The sequence below is a fragment of the Tenrec ecaudatus genome, chromosome 2 (assembly GCF_050624435.1).
Source record: "Tenrec ecaudatus isolate mTenEca1 chromosome 2, mTenEca1.hap1, whole genome shotgun sequence".
NCBI lineage: Eukaryota > Metazoa > Chordata > Mammalia > Afrosoricida > Tenrecidae > Tenrec > Tenrec ecaudatus.
Genome location: NC_134531.1, coordinates 80,686,480 through 80,707,721, shown reverse-complemented (window position 1 = coordinate 80,707,721; position 21,242 = coordinate 80,686,480). Strand labels below are relative to the sequence as shown.

The 21,242-nt window shown below is 37.7% G+C and overlaps 1 protein-coding gene across 2 annotated transcripts in view; it reads right to left on the bottom strand.

Moving 5' to 3' along the window:
• The window catches only part of XRCC4 (X-ray repair cross complementing 4), a 297,968-nt gene that overhangs the window by 119,637 nt on the left and 157,089 nt on the right, over positions 1-21,242 (bottom strand). For both annotated transcript variants that reach the window (XM_075541249.1, XM_075541250.1), the window contains exon 7: positions 600-747. In XM_075541249.1, coding sequence (XP_075397364.1) covers positions 600-747 — 148 coding nt within the window. The remainder of the gene's footprint in view (positions 1-599; positions 748-21,242) is intronic.

Sequence of the window (21,242 nt, the reverse complement as noted above, 5' to 3'; positions counted from 1 at the left end):
AATTGTACATTTTAAAAAAATTCAACTGATGATATTCTTTGTAAGTGCTCCTTGTTGGACTGTGTTGCAACAGCAGGTATTTCAATTCTCAATTCAATACAGGTAAGTGGGGAGGTAACTAGAGAGTGCAAGCAATAAAAATAAAGCATATTAATTTCAAATGTTAATAGAAATAAGTAGATAACCAAAGATAGACATCTTATTTGAAAAAATGTCAAGCATGACCAAATCCAATGTGAAATTTGAATGTGATATGGCTCCTGATTAAGCAGTAAATTAGATTAAAACACTTTACTGAACACAAGGTGGATCCTAATATTTTGAGTATTCTATATGCCATTTCTAATTAATCTATAAAAACCACAAGCAAAATGTTGCTGTGTTTTCTGTACTTCTGATATAAATGTGAACAGGATTTAACCAAATACCAGAGAGAATATATTTGATTAAAACATTTTAGAATTTATAGAACATAATTTTATTTCTTTAAAATAGTTTTTAGGATACTCAGAAATTTTAAGAAATATATTACTTTTACAAATTATATAGTGAAATGTTCGTGTCTTCTCATTATTTGAGCAAAGAAGAAAATAACTTACTTTTCCTTCTCTTGAAACGGAGGCTCCTGCGAGGCCAGTTTAGGTTCTGTTCCAAGGTTTTTTAGCATCCGCTGCCTCCTTTTTCTACTGGGTGCAATGTCAGTGACATCAGGACTTGAAATGATAGAATCATCTTTTCTGAAAGCGCCTGTAAAAAAGTGGCAAAGTGATGTGTATGCTTTGTAAATAAAATATCATCTTGTTGTTTTTAGCACTGCTACAAAATGACCTTAAGAGAGCGGTTCTCAACCTGTGGGTTGCCACCCCTTTAGGGTTGAATGACCCTTTCACAGGGGTCTCCCGATTCATAACAATAGCAAAATTACAGTGATGAAGTAGCAATAAAATAATTGTATGGTTAGGGGTCCCCACAACCTGAGGAGCTGTATTCAAGGGTCGCCCCATTAAGAAGGTGGAGAAGCACTGCCTTAGATACCATGAAGCCCGTGAGAACCACAACTCGCCCAGGCTGCTCGTCTGCCTGGGTCTCGCAAGTTTCATGCCTGTGCCGCAGTGCAGTCGGGCCATTTCCCCGCAACGTGTTTGAGGTTTTCTCTTCTGATAGATTTGGGGCTTTAAAGGTTTTGCCGTAAGCTTTTAAGCCTTATGTAGCTTTAGGAGGTGAATTAGGTGGGTAGGTAATACTTAACTAAGAATACAAAACCCACAGTTCACTGCACATGTGGAATAATCTGACCAAGATGGTCTTCACGGGTCTTAGCCACAGCTTTTCTCAATGCATTATTAACCAGAAAACAAATACTTCACCACGGAGTCGATTCTAGTTCACAGTGATCCTACTGCTTCCAGGTCTACATCTTTATGGGCGCCGACGGCCTCATGACCGACAGTTCACTAACAATCCACATCTCTGTTTAACAACAACAACGAAGGGTGGGTGCTCCCTTGGTATTGGCAAATAAAGCAACAATATCTATATAATTAGGACTTCAAGTGTTCTGTTAACTTACATGTTTGTTTTCCCAGCATATTAATGTTTTAAGTGATTAGGTGAGGGGCAGCGTTTGACACGCAGAAACATGCTTAGCAATGCGTAGCAAGCTTACGAAAGAGGAACATGGTGGGCTGCAGTCCTGCGAATGTCCGTTCCTGCAGCATAAAGCGTTGGGCATTTGTGCATTAGTGGAATCAAGAATTAAGACACTGAGGAGGCTTTCCCGCCTTAATCTTTAACAGAAATTTTTTGGTGTGTGAAAGCATTGGAATAAAAAAGTATTCAATCATTAACATTTCTTCTTTTTGAGATGAAGTGTGATCCAAGGGTCAGCTGCCTGTAATGTTGAGTACAAGTGTCGCCTGACACTTAATGTAATCTTATTAGCAAAGTGCTCAATGCATAAATTCTCAAAAATAGTAGTTACTATCAAGAATTAAAAAAAAAAACAACAGAACTAGTTGAAGATTTTCAGGAAAGTAGGCAACAGTGTCTTTGCGATTTCAAAAGGTCCCCCCAAAAATCACAGATTATACAACAGGGAAACTACAAAATCACTGTTGTGGGTGGTCTTTGCTTGAATGTGATGTATGTGTTCTTGAAAAACCCATTCTACAAAATAACATAGTGGGGAAAAAAGGCTTCATCAGACCACTCGGTATCTATGCAGCTTTGTCACTGTTGGTCTTGGCTCTCAGCTTCCAAGATCCTAAACAATCAATAGTCAAGGCTTGTCTATGAACACAAACCAGCAAAGGGTTTGAAGTCAGAAGGTTTTTTTTGTTACAAAATGACTTGCAAAATTGAAAAATACTCTATTTGATTACAAAAGGGATGCTTGAGAAAATATAAACACTTTAAATTAAAATACAAAGCAAAAGTCATAAGTGAAATTGACCCCCCAAAATTCTGCTCTGCTACTCATTTCAAAATGCAACATGATGGCTTAATATCCTTCAACAGTGGCATCCAATAGACATTTTTGTATGAGAAATGGTGTCACCATTTGTGTCTTAGAATACACAGTGAGGACATGTGCTGTTACGTTGGATGAGTTGCCCAGGTGTTGCTCACACCTAATGGAGAGCGCACAGATCAGGGACAGTTATCTGGAATTTGAATAAGAAGCCCACCTCCTGAGAGGGTTACTATTGGCACTGTGTTACTCATATCTAAATCCATATTTGATGCTTTACTGATACGGGTACTGAATGTAAAACATGTGATCCTGTTGGTGAAAGATGGTCTGTAAACTAGTCTGACAAACATTACATGCCTGCCCCAATGATCAGATGGAGAGTTAAGAGAGATGGGTTTATTACATTAGTTGTGTGAGCCTCTTTACCATTATATGAAAAGAATCTAGTGAGACAGAAATTTAGTCTTAGGATTAAGCCCTATATTAAATATTGCTTTGTCCTGTTAGGAATTCTGGACAATTAGATTAGCCCATTGCCAAGAAGAGCCCTCCTCCTTGTCTTTGGAATCTCTGAAGCTATTAATTGAAATAATAGCCCTGGGCTCTGCACAGAGCAGAGGGCTGCGGCTTCTGCACACTCTTAGGGCAGGTGCATGAATTACTTTGTGCTTGTTTGCTAGGAAATAATGAGTTAATCATTGTATGTGTGTCAAAAATTTCATCGGACAACTTTTTATTATTGTATGGTCATACAATTGCGGGGAAGAGTCTAATCTTCCTACACACGCAACTTCTTGGTGTCTCTCATTATTTCCCACAATGAAACTAAGCGAAGTATAAGATGAAGTGCCTCTAGTCAGTTGATCTCACCGTTTTAATCATTTATCTTTCTAAGAACTGTGTAGACCCTAACAAGGGTAAGGAAGCGTTTTGGTGCCAGAGGCCATCTGGATACTTAAGATATCATTCCTGGGCCATCCTGGTCAAACATTTAATTTACCCACCCACATGTGGTGGCTGGAACTGCTTCTCTTTGATGAGTGTGATGGTAGCTGGTATTGACAGTTTCATGTACCTTCTATGTCCCCAGGGGAGAAAGATGGGGCTTCCACTTCCATAAAGAATTACAGTCTTGGAAACCCACAGGGTCAGTTCTACTCTATCCTGCAGGGTCACTAGGAGTTGGTGCTGACTCCATGGAGGTGAGTTTGGTTTTGGTCTATGTCCCATGTGCCAGATGTTCCCTATTCCTGCTATATAACATTGGTGTGATGATAAAAGACTGACTATGTAAACCTAGTGACATAGTGGGTTATGTGTTGGGCTATAAACCACACAAGGTCAGCAATTCAACTCCCCAGCCATTTCAAGGGAAAGAGGACGAAGCTTCCTGCTTCCACAAAGATTCTTAACCTTGGAAATCAGAATTGGCTCAATGGTAGCGACAGAGCCTTGTTAATGCTTTAGAGACTGATCCTTCTAAGGTTTATATTTCTGTTCCACAAGAAATCATTTGCCTAGCCATTTATTATGCACATTCAATAGCAAACTGTATTTTAATTCTTATTCTAGTTTTAATTAACATCTCTGTGACCTTTAATAAAAGGCAATGCATTTTATACTACTCTTCCTTCTCCAAGCCAGGATAAGGGGAGAGTACTCCAAAACCTGGCATCTCAGAATTAAAATGCTCGCTTCAATTATTTCTCAAATTCAGACCACTCACCTCACTCCTACATGTGTTCTAATGTTCGGTCCCTTCCATTCCCTGCGGTCTTGTTGTTGGATACGTTATGTATGTCTGACACTGCGTATCCTCAGCAATGACCCTGCTGTCCAGACAGGACTCAAACCACATCGACAGTAAGTCACCTACAAACTGAAAAAATCCTACACAACTGTTACTGATTCTGCTTTATAGGACAGCACAGACACGTTTCCTGACTGACACATCTTTCTCTCGGAGAACAGCGGGTGGCCTCAAACCAACTACTTTAAGATTAGCAGCTGAGGACTCCCTTAAGTCAAATACTAACAACACTAACAAAAAAACCCAAACACCACCATCAAGTTGATTCCGACTCCTAGTGACCCTACAGGGAAAGGAAGAACTGCCTCTGTGGGTTCCAACATTGCACTCTTGTGGAGTAGCTGGTGGTTTAGAACTGCTGACCTTGTGGGCAAACAGATGGAGTGTAACTATTCCGCCACCAGGTCTCCTAAGCCACATACAGGGACTCACAAATGTTAAGGCTATTCATAAGCTCACAAGTTTGTAGTATGCAATTAAAGTTTTAACTTTGAAGTCATATTCCATTTTTTAGGGGAAAATATCAATTCACATTGTGTTTTAGATTATGCCGACTTGTTACAGATATCAGGAATAGCTTGAATAGAGTTGGAAAAGGACAGTTCAGAGGGTAATGAAAAGAAATGTGATGGGGTTGTAGTGGTCTTCACCAGAGAGAAGCAGTAAGAACTAACACTGTGGATATATGGGCAGTGGGGAGGACGGAGAAGGAAAGGAGACAGAGAAGTTAAATAAATGTGCAAGCTTCCTAATCGAGTTGAAAAGCCTGGGTTTGATGCTGACCGGGGAATTGTGTGTCAGAGCTGACCTCCAAAATTCTTAGTTTTTAATAATACCATCAGTCTCTTTGTCGTGGCAATATGTCTTTCACCGTTTCCAGGAAATTTTTAAAAAGAGAACAAAAGAAATGAAAGACTATTGCCAATTAACTTACTACAGCTGAAATGGTGATTGGCAGAGTGGTGGGATGGGTTTCAAGTTCTCTTTAGCTTCATTGCATCTAGAAAATGGAGAATCTTTACACAAGACTTCTTATTGTGAAAGGTGGCTCCACACATAGCCGCACTTCATCTCAGTTGACAGAGGAACTGCAGGAGCTTGGCAGAGGGCAGCTCAGACATGAGAAAGGCAGAGAGCTGGCTTCCCAGGGTACGTTCAGTGTCCTAATGAAACGACACCATTGGCTACTTAAACTGTCAGCAACTGGATAAATCCCAAGAGGTAAACAAACTGGTAAACTTTAGTCGTTAGCCATTATATTCTTGCATCTGAATATTTTCCCACATTTATCATTTCTAAATTATCATCTATTTACATTTCCCCCCACCACATAGGATGTGTAGCTTACCATACAGAATTACAAAGCATTTATAACTCTGTAATGGAGACAGTCACTCTCACACTCATCCTTCTCTAGCCCTTGTCAAAACCCACACACATACACACACACAATTTCCTGAAACATGTTATCTATATCATGTCTGTATTGCTCTTGAGTTGAATTACTAAAGTAGGTTCCGATGTTCATGTGTCTTAAGCACACACATACATTATGCCATGCCCCTTCTCCTCCCAAAATAACGTGGCCACTCAGCACCGAAGGATAAAGTACTACATTCCCAGCCGTGGAATCAAATTCTTCTACAATGTGATAGAATCTGCCTTTCTAACCATACCTATCACAGAGCTAGAGTATATAAGTCATTCCCAGGGCTGCAGATTTCCTGTATCTTCATTTCTGTTCCTTACTTCGCCTGTCTTCATCTTCTCTTCTCCTCCATTGGCTCATCTACATGCTTCCTTCTAGTAAAGGCCAACCCATCTCAGTCAGCGCTAATAGTTCCACTCCAGAGCGATCTTCCCTTTCCCCATTGGGCTTCCAGCGGACACCACTCCTTTCCCACAAACATAAAGCCCACTAATTGACTGCCACTGAGTGGATCCCAACTCACAGAAACCCAATATACAGTTTCCAAGGCCGTCACTCCTTATGGGAACAGAATACTTCATTTTTGGAGAAAATGTGGGTTTGAATCCTTGAACTTGAGATTAGCAGTACACATTTAAAAAAATCATTTCACTGGAGGCTCATACAGCTCTTATCACAATCCACACATGCATTCATTGTGTCAAGCATATTTGTACATATGTTGCCATCATCATTTTCAAAACATTTTCTTTCTACTTGACCCTTGTTATCAGCTCCTCATATTTTCCCCTCCGCCCTTCCTCCCTCGTGAACCCTTGAGAATTTATAAACTATGATTTTTTTTCCATGTATCACACTGATTGATGTCTCCCTTCACCCACTTTTCTGTTGTCTGTCTCCTTGAAAGGGGATTACATGTAGGTCATTGTGATCGGTTCCCTCTTTCTCTCCCCCCCCCCCCATCCCTTGCCCTGGTATCGCTACTCTGTCCTGGATTCCCTGTGTTTTCAGTTCTTATCTGTACCCATGTACATGCTCTGGTCTAGTCGAATTTGTAAGGCAGAATTGGGGTCATGATAGTAATGGGGAGGGAAGCATTAAAGAACTAGAGGAAAGTTGTATGTTTCAACAGTGGTACAGTATACCCTGACTGGCTCATCTCTTCCTTAGGCCCCTTCTATAAGGGGATGTCCCACTGTCTACAGATGGGCTTTGGGTCTCCACTACACACTTCCCTTCATTCACATTGATGTAATTTTTTGTTCTGAGTCTTTGATGTCTGATACCTGGTCCCATCAACACCGCATGATCACACAGGCTGGTGTGCTTCTCCCATGTGGGCTTTGTTGCTTCTCAAGTAGATGGCCACTTTTTTATCCTCAAGCCTTTAAGACCCCAGATGCTGTATCTTTTGAAAGCTGGGCACCATCAGCTTTCTTCACCACATTTGCTTATGCACTCATTTGTCTTCAGCGATCGTGTCATGAGCATCATGGAATGCCAGGTTATTAGAACAAAGTGTTCTTGCATTGAGGGAGTACTTGAGTAGAGGCCCAATGTCCACCTGCTAACTTAATACTTAACATATAAATGTTTAAATACATCTATTTTCCTATCATTGTATAGAAATATAATTACATATGTACATGTCTGTATTTAGACCTCTATAAATGTCCTTTGCTCTCTCCTCTATATCCCTTTACTTTCCGATTGTCCCACATTCATGCTTGGACTCCATTCAGGTTTCAGTAATTCCTCTTGGCTACAATGCCCTTTGTCAACCCTTACCAGGCATTCTAAACCCTCCTCACTATTGATTTTAGATAATTTGTTGTTCCCTTGTCCCTGCGTTTGTTAACACTCACTTCTTTACCTGAACACCCCCTCTCCCATATGCTCCCTGTCCCGGTGTTTTCTCCTCCAGATGGTTTATCTCATCTATATTGTTTAGATAGACACATAGAGCCAATAATAAACACAAAAACAAGGCAGAACAAAAACAACATAAGAAAACAAAACAAAAAAACAACAACCACAACAAAAAAATCCAATGACAAAAAAAGAAAAGCCTATAAATAGTTCCAGGTCTTTCTGTTGACCTTTAGGAGTGTTTTCTGGTCTAGTCTGATAGGGTGCCAAGCCCTGGTCCCAACACCTACTTTTGGATTCCCTTGGGACTTCATTTCTTTGCTCCCTTTGCTGCTCTGTTGTACGTCCTTAACATTTCGCCCTGGTGTGATGGGGTCAGATCAGACACAATTCCCACACAATGCCTCTAGTGTTGTGCCTTATAGAGCTATGGGTCAGTGAGAGATGTTGTGTCTCATGGTGGGGCCAGCTTTATGGTCCTCTCTGTGCACTGGCTGCTCTGTGCAGGAATATTGTCCTCAGGGCTTGGTGGGCCAGGATGTGTTCCACTCTCTCTCCTTCCCTCTTTGTTTGTTCCCGTGTGCTCTGATCAGACATGCCCCTCACTGACCTGTAGCTGCAGTGCTGTCCTCTGAAGTATATTCTCCTGGGGGCGGGGGTGTCCATGTAGTTCGGATTGTGGCTGACTCCAAAGAGAGTCCAACATTATTATATAAACATACTATCTCTTCTTATGTATATCTCCTGCTTCCCTAATTATGACCATCTTACTGCTAGTGGCCAAGCCTTAAATGTGGCAACATCTCTAACATATTGCCAATGAGCACATGCAAAAGAAGTATGAATATTTCTACTCTTATTTCCAAATGCTTATCTCTTGAAAAAAAATCAACATTTATTTTCATGTAGGCCTCCTACATGAAAGTTGTGAAGTTCTGGTGGAAGTGGAGTCAGAGGGTCTACATATGGATCTGAAGTCTATTATATACGATGTTCATTTTATAGTGTCTCTAAATTCCTTAGTTGAGAAAATGAATACTCTCACAGGAAATCTGAGAGAATTAAATAAACAAAATGATTAGATACTTTTTGTAAATGATAAAGTGTCAGATATTTGACATTATCATTAAGGTAACAATAAAACATCTGTCTTTAAAACTATGAAATAGATATTCATTCCAGTGAATCTGAAGAATTTTTAGAGTACTTTATCTTTTCCCAGACACAAAAACAAATGGAAATGAAGGGGAAAAAAACAACATAAACCAGACTATGAAAAAGTTGTGATTTTCCAAATTCAGTTAGACAATTGCCATAGAAACACCACCATTTGTTATAAATATAGAGAGCCTAGTCTGTTATGACTATTTTGTTTTTATTCATTTCACAAATGTTTATTAAGTGCTTACAACCTATAAATCATTGTGTTTTGCTTCAAAAGATATTAAATATTGATAGCAAAAACAACAGTGAAAAACAAACCTAAATAAGTCTGATACTTCAAACAAGATTTTGTTTGAATCTCTCCTTCTGCTGCAAAAACAACCAAGCAACACTGCAGGTTAACTCACATCTCTGTGGTATGTTTTACTGACAGGGGCAAAGATAATCAGGAAATAAGCTGAGATAAGGTGAGTCACACCAGACTTCAATACGCAGTATCTTAAGGTGGCCAGTCATGAAGTCATAAACTTCTAAGCTGACCAAACAAGCCTTCATTATTTCGCCTTGCCATTCATCAAACAGGCCTTTTAAAAATCAATAAATTGTTACTACCCAGTTTTCACAATCTAATCTCCCTAAAGGATGGCCATCTAATACCACCGGTCAACAGTCAGCCCTAAGAGTCAAAAAGCACCCAATAAATTGATAATTATTATTTCACTAAACACTCAAAAGTGTTTGTGTACATATACTTTCCCCAAAGCAAGGCTCTTCCCTTAGATAGCTCAGTTTGAAATAAGACTTCATGAAAAATAACTACTGAGATTGGGTTAACCTAAGAGGTCATCTTGGAAATCTAGTACACTCAATTTCAGAGGTAAAGTGGGCTGTTATAGATAAACTATACACTCTATAAATATTCACAAGGTAAAAAAATAAATGTTGATATGTGTCTACACATTAACTCTATTTTTGACTCACAACATATATTTAAAAAACCCTACCACCCCAAAATAGTTCAGTTCTCCCCAAATTATGAGTTCTTTTATTCCTTTATTCATTCAACAGACTTATTGTTTTCTTTGTGTCAGACACTATATAGAAAATATCACCATCTTGTAGTCAAGAAGTTTATATTTGAGTTAGGATTCATGAGAGCAGGAGGGTTGGGGAGGAAGGGGGAAAATTGGAGCTGATATCAAGGGCTGAAGTAGAAAAAAATTGTTTTGGAAATGTTGATGACAACATATGTACAAGTATGCTTAATATTATTGAATGATGGAGTGTTATAAGATTTGTAAGAGCCTCCCAATAAAATGATTAGTAACAAAAAAAGAAAGGCACATTTTCCAGAAAGCTATAAGCCACACGAATAATTATAAAGGAACAAATTTTAAAGTTCTAAGAAATGCATAGATTTACAAGTTTTTACCAATTTTTCCTAAATTAATTTGTGAAGCTTAATTTTAATCTTTTCATCATCAACAAGAAATGGTAGCCTGACTTCTTACTTTAGCTTTTCTTTTTATGGATACGTATTTGAAGACAGAGTCTTCAGTTATAAAATAAGTGGGAGGTAAATTTCCCTAAGACAGAGTAACATTGTCTAACCAGAAACTGTAATTGTTCTCTAAAAATTAGTTGCCTGTTGGTATAATCCACAATATGAATGGATTTAAAAATAAGTAGCCTCCTAAATTATTTTACATCTATATAAAATACACAATTAAAAATCATTTTATTGGAGGCTCTTAACAGCTGTTAACACAATCCATCCATCCATCCATTGTGTCAAGCACATTTCTATATATGTTGCCGTCATCATTTCCAAAAATTTTTCTTTCTTGTGGAGACCTTGGTATCAGCTCATCTTGCTCTCCCACCAACCGCCTTTCTCCATTATGAAGCCTTGATAATTTGTAAATTATTATTTTTTTCATGTCATATTCCGACTGCTTTTTACTGAATTAATTTCTCAGCTTTACACAGGGGGCTCTCCTTGATGACCTATGTCATGGAATATTTGGAGTTACTGTAAAGCAGTCATTGTTATACAAGTCAAGTAGGGGCTTCTGTAAACAAGACATTTTTAGTGTTTCTATCAAAAAGACTTGTAAGGCTTTTTGAAAGTCTCATATTGATTTGAAGTGTGATACAGTTTTAGTGAAATGGATTTCTTACATGGTTAGAGAAGATTTCTGTAAACTACCGTATATTTTAAATAAAATCATGGAAAAAATCAAATATAAAATGTTTTTTAAGAAATAGTTTTGAGGAAGAGAGAGTGGAGCACATCCTGGCCCACCAACTCTTGGCGACAAGATTCCCGCTCAGGGCAGCCAATCCACAGAGAGGACCATGTGGCAGGCCCCACTCTGAGACACAACATCCCACAATGACCTACAGGGGACAACACTGCAGGCACAGTGTGGGAATTGTGCCTGATCTAATCCGACCACACGGAGGCAAAACACTAAGAGTGTGCAACAGAACAAAAAGGGGAGCAGAGCAACAAAGTCTCCAGGGAATACCAAAAATAGACTTTGTGGTCAGGGCTTAGCACTCCGTCAGACTCGACTGGAAAACACTCCTAAAGGCCACCAAACAGTTCTTGAACTAACTACAAGCTTTTCTTTTTTGTAGTTGTTGTGTTGTGGTTTTTTTGCTTTGTTTTGTTTTTTTTCATTGGCTTTTTGTTATTATTGTTTTGTTTTCGTTGGTTGCTTGGTTTTCTGTCTTGCTTTTGTGCATGTTATCATCTCTGCAGGTCTATCTAAATATGATAGTTTGGATGAGCAATCAGGAAGAGAAACAATGGGACCAACAGTTCCATGGGGACATGGGAGAGGAGGAGGTAGGAGAAAAGGAAGTCATGCTAACAAACCCACGGACCAGGGAACAACAAGTGATGCAAATCTGTGGTGAGGAGAGTGTAGCAGGCCTGGTAGGCTGCGATCAAGGGTAATAACCAAGAGGAATTACCAAAACCCAAATTAAAGCTGGCATGATAGTGGGACAAGAGGAAAGTACAAGGAAACAGAGGAAAGGGCTAGGAGACAAAGGGCATTTATAGAGGTCTAAATAAAGGCAGGTACATGTGTAAATATATTCATATATGATGAAGGGTGTGTTGGACAGGGTTCTCTAGAGAGACAAACTAGATTGCCAGTAATTATATATAAATATATTTATAAAGATAGATATATAATACAAGAAATAAACCATTAAATTATATACAGATAGATAATACAAGAAATTAACAGTTAAATTATAAAGCAGTGAGACACTAGCAGTCCTTTAAGGCTTGAGAGCCACCAGTTGCCAGTCCCTTTCTGTAGAGAGAGCTGGGCTACATATATCCAGGCAGCAAACAGCAAGGCAAGTCACCAACTGTCACCAACTGTCGGTCCCCAGCTCTAGAGACGAACATTCCTATCCTGTGGGACCTCAACTTACAGCGACATAGTCCACAGGCTAGGCATCCCACAGGTAGTGTACCCCTTTAAATTAAGGCACAGAACAAGCAAGGCGAGGCTCACTGAGCCATTTATCCCTCTGCCCTTCAATTAATCCTACTCATGTTTATCGGCCAGGCTGGCACAATAAACTATCGCAAAGAGAAATATATTTATGAGCATATCGTTATAGAGTTAGTATTAAGGTAGCAGAGGGACATTGGATTTCCACTCAAGTACTGCCTTAATGCAAGAACACTTTGTCCTATTAAACTGGCAATCCATGATGTTCACCTTCCCGACACAATTGCTGAAGACAGAGAGGGTGCATAAGCAAATGCGGTGAAGAAAGCTGATGGTACACAGCTATCAAAAGATATAGCTTCTGAGTCTTAAAGGTTTGAAGGTAAACAAGGGGCCATCTAGCTGAGAAGCATCAAAGTCCACATGGAAGAAGCACACCAGCCTGTGTGATTACGAAGTGCTAAAGGGATCAGCCATCAGGCATCAAAGAAAAAAAAAACCATATCATTGTGTGCTCACCTCCCAGATACTATCACTGAAGACAAATGTGTGCATAAGCAAATGTGGTGAAGAAAGCTAATGTTGCCTGGCTATCAGAAGATATACAGTCTTGGGTCTTAAAAGCTTGAAGGTAAACAAGCGGTCATCTAGCTCAGAAACAGCAAAGCCCACCAGCCCATGTGATGATGATGTGTCAAAGGGATCAGTTATCAGGCATCAAAGAACAAAAAATCCTATCATTGTGATTGAGGAGGAATGTGGAGTGGAGATCCGAAGCCCACGTGTAGGCAACTGGACAACCCCTTACAGAAAGGTCGTGGGGAGGAGACGAGCCAGTCAAGGTGCAGTATAGCAATGATAAAACATACAACTTTCCTCTAGTTCCTAAGTGCTTCCTCCACCCCCTAACCCCCCCCATTATCATTATCCCCATTTTACCATACATATCTGGCTAGACCAGAGGCTGTATACTGGATCAGATAGGAACTGGAAACACAGGGAATCCAGGACAGATGATCCCTTCAGGACTAGTGGTGAGAGTAGCGATACTGGGTGGGTGGAGGGAGGGTGGGGTAGAAATGGGGTCTGATTACAGGGATCTACATATAACCGCCTTCTTGAGAGATGGACAATAGAAAAATGGGTGAAGCGAGACGTTGGATAGTGTAAGATATGACAAATAATAATTCATAAATTATCAAGGGTTCATGAGGGAAGGGGGAGTGGGGAGGGAGGGGAAAAATGAGGAGCTGATGCCAGGGGCTTAGGTGGAGAGCAAATGTTTTGAGAATGATGAAGTTTAGGGGGAAAAAACAAAAAGTAGTTTTAAATAATGTGCTACTAACATATTAACACTATATGAACAGTATTTGTATTAAATTGGTTAGATCACCATTTTAATTGCATAAATTCCAATATCATTTCTTGGCTACAGATTTTTAGCACAGGTAGAAAAGTATTCTAATTATTAATTGATAAAATGATAAACAGCTTTAAAATAATATATGGCAAAATATCTGATTTATTAATTTCAAAATATATCTTCTAATTGATTCTAATTTTTCATCAGGTTACTTATGAAATAGATTTTATAACTATGGAAAGAAGTATAGAAACTTCCAGTTAATGACCTGAATGCATCTATAAGAGTTTTTTTCTTCTAAACGGAATTTATTTCTGTTTCATTAAAAAAAAGTAAGCTAATTCACTTTAGAATGTGTATTTTTTTATGATAAGACTTATAATTCTGTAGCTTTTGGATTTATTGTTTTAGGAATTAGATTAGAAAGTATTTTAATTAGAAAATAAAATTACAATACTATATTAATAAATTTCTTGAAAAAAGTTAAAATAATTCTGTTGGAAATTTAGAGCTTCTTTGGTTATTGAAAAAGCAGAGTCAATTTCTACAGGTAAACTCTTTGATAATTCATATTCACATTTACTGGTAAGCATGGGATTAAAACCATTTGACTGATTCTCAGCCAACATCATAGCTCTAAAGGCAACTTGAGGCACAATCTTCCATATAAGGTACATGGATAATAGGATCCAGTATATTTACAACTATGGAAAGAAGTATAGAAACTTCCAGTTAATGAACTGAATGCATCTAAAAGAGTTTTTTTCATCAAAACGGAATTTATTTGTTTCATTAAAAAAAGTAAGCTAATTTACTTTAGAATGTGTATTTTTTTATGATAAGACTTATAATTCTGTAGATTTTTGGATTTATTAATATTAAGGAAATAACTTAGATGATCACCTTGATTATTTCTAAAACTCTCATTCTATCTTTATTCAGGAACAGTAAAAACAAAGAAAACTGAATACATTAACAAGCTGCTGAGACTTCATGGGGAATTTCTACTCTGTCCTACAGGGACTCACTGAGTTAAAAGTACTCCCTAGGCAATGTAGGTTTAGCTTTGAGCCAAAATACAAATGATGGGCAAAAACGGGTACAAAGTGCTGGACAATTCACAGATTTATTGGGTGGGTGCAAATCATTAATCTAGAACATAAAATTTCTCTTTACCATAGTAAAAAGAAGGGCTTTAATACTTCATGTTGTCGGTGCATGATTAATCTCAGAAAACCCTGGACTATAAATTAGACGAGAGTAGTCTAATTTTATTACAATACGTTTTATAGTATTATTCTTTTGTGATGTAATTCAGCCAGTTAAAGATAGTTTGATAAAGAGACTAATTTTGAGAGGCCTCTCTTGACTACTGTGTAGAGTCTTTTTTAAAAAGATAAATTTCTAGATATTTGGTGTAACATCTTATGGGCAAATCAATTTTGAAAACAACAGGGGGTGTAGAAGGGACCAGGTATCAGGCATCAAAGAACAAAAAATCATATCAGTGGGTGTCCACCTTCCAGACATGATCACTGAAGACAAATGTGTGCATAGGCAAGTGTAGTGAAAAAAGCTGATGGTGCCTGGCTATCAAAAAATATAGTGTCTGGGGTCTTAAAGGCTTGAAGATAAACAAGCTGCCATCTAGATCAGAAGCAACAAACCAAAAGAAGCACAGCAGCCTGTGTGTCCACAAGGTGTCAAAGGGATCAGGTATCGGCATCAAAGAACAAAAAAGCTTATCATTGTAAATGAGGGTGAGTGCAGAGTGGAGACACTAAGCCCATCTGTGGGCAACTGGACCCTACCTTCCAGAAGGGTTTTTGGGGAGGAGATGAGCCATTCAGGGTGCAGGGTATCAACGATGAAACATACAACTTTCCTCTAATTCTTAAATGCTTCCTCCCCACACTATCATGATCCTAATTCTACTTTACAAATCTGGCTAGACCAGAGGATGTACATTGGTGCATATGGGAACTGGAAACACAGGGAATCCAGGACGGATTATCCCTTCAGGATTAGTGGTGACAATGGAGATGCCTGGAAGGTGGAGGGAATGTGGGGTGAAAAGAGGGAACCTATTACAAGCATCTACATATGGTCTCCTCCTTGGGGGATGGGCAACATAAAGGTAGGTGAAGGGAGACGTTGGATAGTGTAAGATATGACAAAATAATAATTTATAAATTGTCAAGGGTTTATGAGGGAGGGGCAAGTGGCAAGAGGGGTGGGGAGAAGAGCTGATATCAAGGGCTCACATGGAATGAAAATATTTTGAGAATGATGATAGCAGCAAATGTGAAGATGTGTTTCACACAGTGAATGCATGTATGGATTGTGATGGGAATTGTACAAGCCCCCAATACAATGATTAAAAAGAAAAGAAAACAACTGTGATTACGACAATACTTCTAAAAAAATCTACCCAAAGTAAGGTAACATTCATATTTAATTAGAAGTTATTCTGAAAGATTTTAGATTTTATAAGACCAAGGAATTATACATTGTGAATATACTTTTCAATAACATAAATAGCAACTACACACTTGAAGCTCCCGGGATAAATAGTACCATAAATCACAACAAGGCTAGGGCCAATTGTAGAATAGACCATCAATTCCAATCACAAGATAAAGCTGAAAAAGATCATCAATAAACATTGACTAGATGAAGCTGAGTAAGTTTAAAAAGAGAGGCCTACCAGCGGCAAAGTACAACCTTCAGTACATCCACTTGAATCTACAGACTTTGTAACGAACGGATTTGACACGCTAAACAATAGTGGGAAAAGACCAGGGAAGCTGCAGATGACAGCAAGGGCATCATGTATGAAGAAAGCAAAAGATAATTAAAAAGAATAAATTTGGAGAATGAGGTCAACAAAAAATAATGAAGGTAAAAGTTGACACTGGGAGGAGTGCACTTTGCATTTTAAAAAAGGAATGTGGGGAAAAAACTAAGAAAGAAAGAAAAGACCGAAATTGATGTTAGAGGAGTAGCTGAAACTTGTTCTTGAGTGTAGAGTCACAGAAGCTAATGGGAGAAAGGATAAAATAGTTACATTTTCAAGTATAGCTCAGGACGACAGGTGAATTATTAAAATAACAAATCTGAACTTTAAAAACTAAAAGAGAAGAACAAGTTCAGCATTTCTCAAAATGAGAGAACTAAAAATGAATTTCAAGTCATGAGTTTAAATACTAAAGGATTATATGGACAAAATACTTGCTACAGAACAGATAAAAAGAGGAAGGAATACAGTTACTATTGAAAAATAGTCAATGCTCAACCATTTCAGAAAGTAGTGTATGATAAGAACCAAAGGTACGAAAGGAAGGAATTCCAGCTGCGTTGAAACCATTGTGTAGGAGCTGACAACAAGCGAATGCAATGCTGGAGGTCTCATTAGTCTATGCCAAGAAGTTGGAAGTTGGAAGGACAGCTGCCTATAGCTGCCTTAGCACCAAAGAAGCTGTGTAACACATGCTTGGGCAGGACAAAAGCCAAGGGGCCGTGCGACCGCAGCCGAAAACCAGAGATGACTGCCAGCTTGACTGAAAAGAGCTGCAGCGGGCAAAAGAACCATATTCTTAATGTTTTCTAGCCCTAACTTATCATCTGTGAACTTCCCTAGTACACCCCACAACTATCAATAACAGCTGAGTCTCCAGCGGCTACCCGACAGAAAGGAGTGCTGGGATGGCCGCGGTGAGCACAGGGTAAAGGATGATGGAGGCTGGAGGAATGGCTGAACTCGGCCTTGCGGGGAACCAGTCTTAGGGGAGTGTGGAGTTGGCTTCTTCGTTCCCCTTTTATAGCCAAGACTTTTTCACATGTACTTTGGACATGTTATAGGGAGGGACCATTCCATGGAGAAGGATTTACTATGTAAGGAGATATGGTGAAGGCGAAGGTCACTGAAAAAGAGGAAGACCTTTGCCTGATGGCCTCAAACACAGTAACCGCAGTGAGGATGGCATTGGATTAGGTAGGGTTTCCTTCTGTTTTATACAGGGTGTCTTTGAGTCACAGACGGCTGCTTGGTACCTACCTCACAACAGTATAAAAATGTCTGCATTCTATAATCCATAATATTATGTTATTTTAAGATGATGACTTTTATTGTCGGAAGTCAATAAGATAAACTGAATGCAATTTAGATGACGAAACTGATAATTCTCCAGGTAGAATATACTTGTATTACTTTTAAGTTATGATTGAGCCAAATGTTTTGCCTTAATAAAATCATTTTTCTTCAGAATTTTCATTTTCATAGGAAAGAATTTACTCCATTAGCTAATGCATTTTGGTGTGACGTACTCAAAAGAAATGCATGCAAACTTTCACCATAATTTATTTGTTTCATAATCATTTGTCTTACACTTTTTACACAACTTCATGCTGGTAAGGTCAATATATTTACTTATTCTGCACCTAATAGCTTCATCTTTAAAATTTAAGATAATAGAGAAATGGCATTGTTCTTGATGGCCCTGTAAGGAATAAAATGACCAAAATATTTCTTCTTTACACACATATAATAACCAAAATCCTGCTTCTTTACAAATATATATCATATTTACATACATATTTACATCTACACATACATTTATATGGTATAAAGAAGCTGTATTTTAGTCATATATGAGGGGGTACCCACCCCCAAAGGAATTTTTTTCAAAGCTAAATATTCAAATTGTTTTAAAAAACAACCTTATCACCTTCAACATACTCTCCATTACACTTAATACATTTGTCAAATCTGCGATTCCATTCTTAGAAACATTTTTCAAACTCATCTGTTTGGATGACTAACAACACCTCCCTCATTTTGTCTTCATTGTCATCAAATTGCTGTCCTGAAACCATTAATGTTTTCATAATAGTTTAAGAATGGAGTGTAAGTTAAATGTAAGTTGAAAGAGGGAAAATCACACGCCATCAACTAATTTCTATAACATTTGATGGCTACATTTTCATCCTCATATAGAACTGAATCAAAAGCACAAGTGTCTCATTATCTTTAGTCATTTAGAAATATCTACCTTGTCCTAAAGAATGGGACATAAGGTAAAATAAAATCTAGAAATTGCAACTTGAAAACAATGTAGAAATGGGAGTTACTTATTTGTAAAATAATTTGTATGTATACTACATGAACAACCTCGTTTTAATAAACTATGATATTTATCATCATGATACTACAGAACTATACTATAGGACAGAGAAGAACTTCCTGGTTGGGTTTCCAATGCTATAAATCTCAGGGGTGCAATCAGAATTGACTCGATGGTAGTGAGTTTGATTTTGAGGTTTCTCTTTGATCTATGAGTGGCATAATAAATATATTGCTGATCAGTTAAAAGTAAAATTTTCATAAATGTGTCTCCTTCCCAGTGGTAGTGGGTAGTCCTTACTATATGCCATAGAACAGCGGTTCTCAACATGCGATTCGCGACCCCTTTGGGGGTCGAACAACCCTTTCACCTGATTCATCACAGCAGCAAAATCACAGTTATGAAGTAACAACAAAAATAAGTTTACGGTTGGGGGGGGTCACCACAATGCGAAGAACTGCATTAAAGAGCTGCAGCATTCGAAAGGTTGAGAACCGCCGCCACAGAATGTGCTGAGGAGTGTAAGTGCACCGTCGTGTTTACCTCTCCTCGTTTGCGTTGTGTATACCTAGGCTGTGAGAGATCTACTATCCCAGAATACACAGCTAATTACTGACTAGAACTGAAATGAACCAGGTCTGCTGAAGCCAACACTTGCACCCTTTTATGTATATCACACTGCTTCCTAATACTTCAATTCTTAAATTAAATGGTAAAAATTGTTAATCTTTTAATTTCAAATGAATATTATGTACTGTATACACTCATGTATGAGCCAAGTTTTCACCACATTTTAATGCAGTTTTTTTGTGGTAAAATTAGGTGCCTCGGCTGATATTCAGGTCGGTTTATACTCAAATATATATGGTATATTCTATTGTCATTGATATTAAAAATTACACAAGTATGAGAAAAAGTTGTAATAAGCATCAATTTGACATCTGAAAATGTATTATAGTTTATTATAGTGTTGCATTTTTATACTGGGTTTTACATTTATGAAGGTTGATTTAGCAGGGTTGGTTTAGGCAAGACTAGTTTAATTATTATATTAGGTCTTACATTTAACCTATGTTAATTCCCCAAATTCCCCGGTATATTGTAATTATCCAGAAAATTATCATTGAGGGAAAACAACACCAAAGACATTACTGACAACTTTAAAAATAGAACAGAATCAAAAGACAACAAACTCTTTCTAGCTAACAAAGGCCTTCAGCTAAAACAGCAAAATAAAGACTTGACTGCTAAACTTCCCCATATTCCCCAAAATACAAGCTGACTACCATAGCACCAAGTCTGTTTCAGCAACTCTATGATTTCCTAAAATAATTTTAAAAGTCTATAATTTTAATTTGAAGGCAAACACTAAATTTAAGGCCTAATACATTAAACTAAAGTCAGCATTTAAAGTGCCCATTGAGAATATTCTAAGCTGTACAAAAGAGCATATTATTTGTAAATAATGGTTACCAGATATCTTAATTAAGTACAGAATTATATAAGGGAAGTTATCATAATACAGCTGTGAAAGTACAGAAACAGACTATATATACACACACACAAACACACTAGAAATGCTCTAACGTTTAGAAATATTATATTTAGCTAAGGTCAGAGACAGATAATTTATTATCTATTACATTTGGCTAATACAAGAAGTATTATTTAGCTAAGGTCAGAGATAAATAATTTGATAGAGAAACTATAGAAATAGGAATTTGAAAGAAAGAGCGGTCTTCAAGAATAATTATTAAAAAGATGATGCATTGTCTTGTCACACGGTAGTCAAAAGTCATGCTGTCAGTATGGTTCAAACTCACTGTACAAATAATGCTCAGAGAATTAGTCTGAAATCTAAATGAAAGGAGAACAAGCATTACATTGAATTAATTCACAGTTATTTTCTTAAAATAGAAATAGCACAGTTTTATTTTTGTTTGAGCTTCTGGTTCAGGTGCTTATTCAACAAAAAAATAAAATTTACCTACATTCTTCTAGATATAATTTCTGATGTTAACGTTAATAGTTTGGTAAAAATATTCTAGAGGATTGTGTTAAGAATAGGAGGATTGAGTATAGATTCAACAGGAATGGGTGTGAAAGTAGAAATATTTATCTGAATGGGACACATTATAATCCTGATATAGCCATTGATAAGAGTGACAGAATTACTTGGCAAAAGTAGGTAAATTAGATTGACATTAGTAGAGACAAGATGTCACAATATTTTATTCAATAACTGTTATGTGTTCATCTCTCCCCCCAGCTGGGATACTTTGGAATATGGCATATGTCTGAAAATTTCCAAAATTTTAAAATAATGATTTTTACAAAATCTACAAAAGAATTTATAATGCATATTTCATAAACAAACTGGAGGAATTGATCTATTCTAGCATTCTAAAATCTCTAGACAGATAAAATAAAACAAAAAAATCTACTTGCTTTTTATAACTTAACCTCCTACTACGAAAATCAATGAGCATACTAAATTATTAGTAATCTCTATGACACATTGTGGAAAATTGC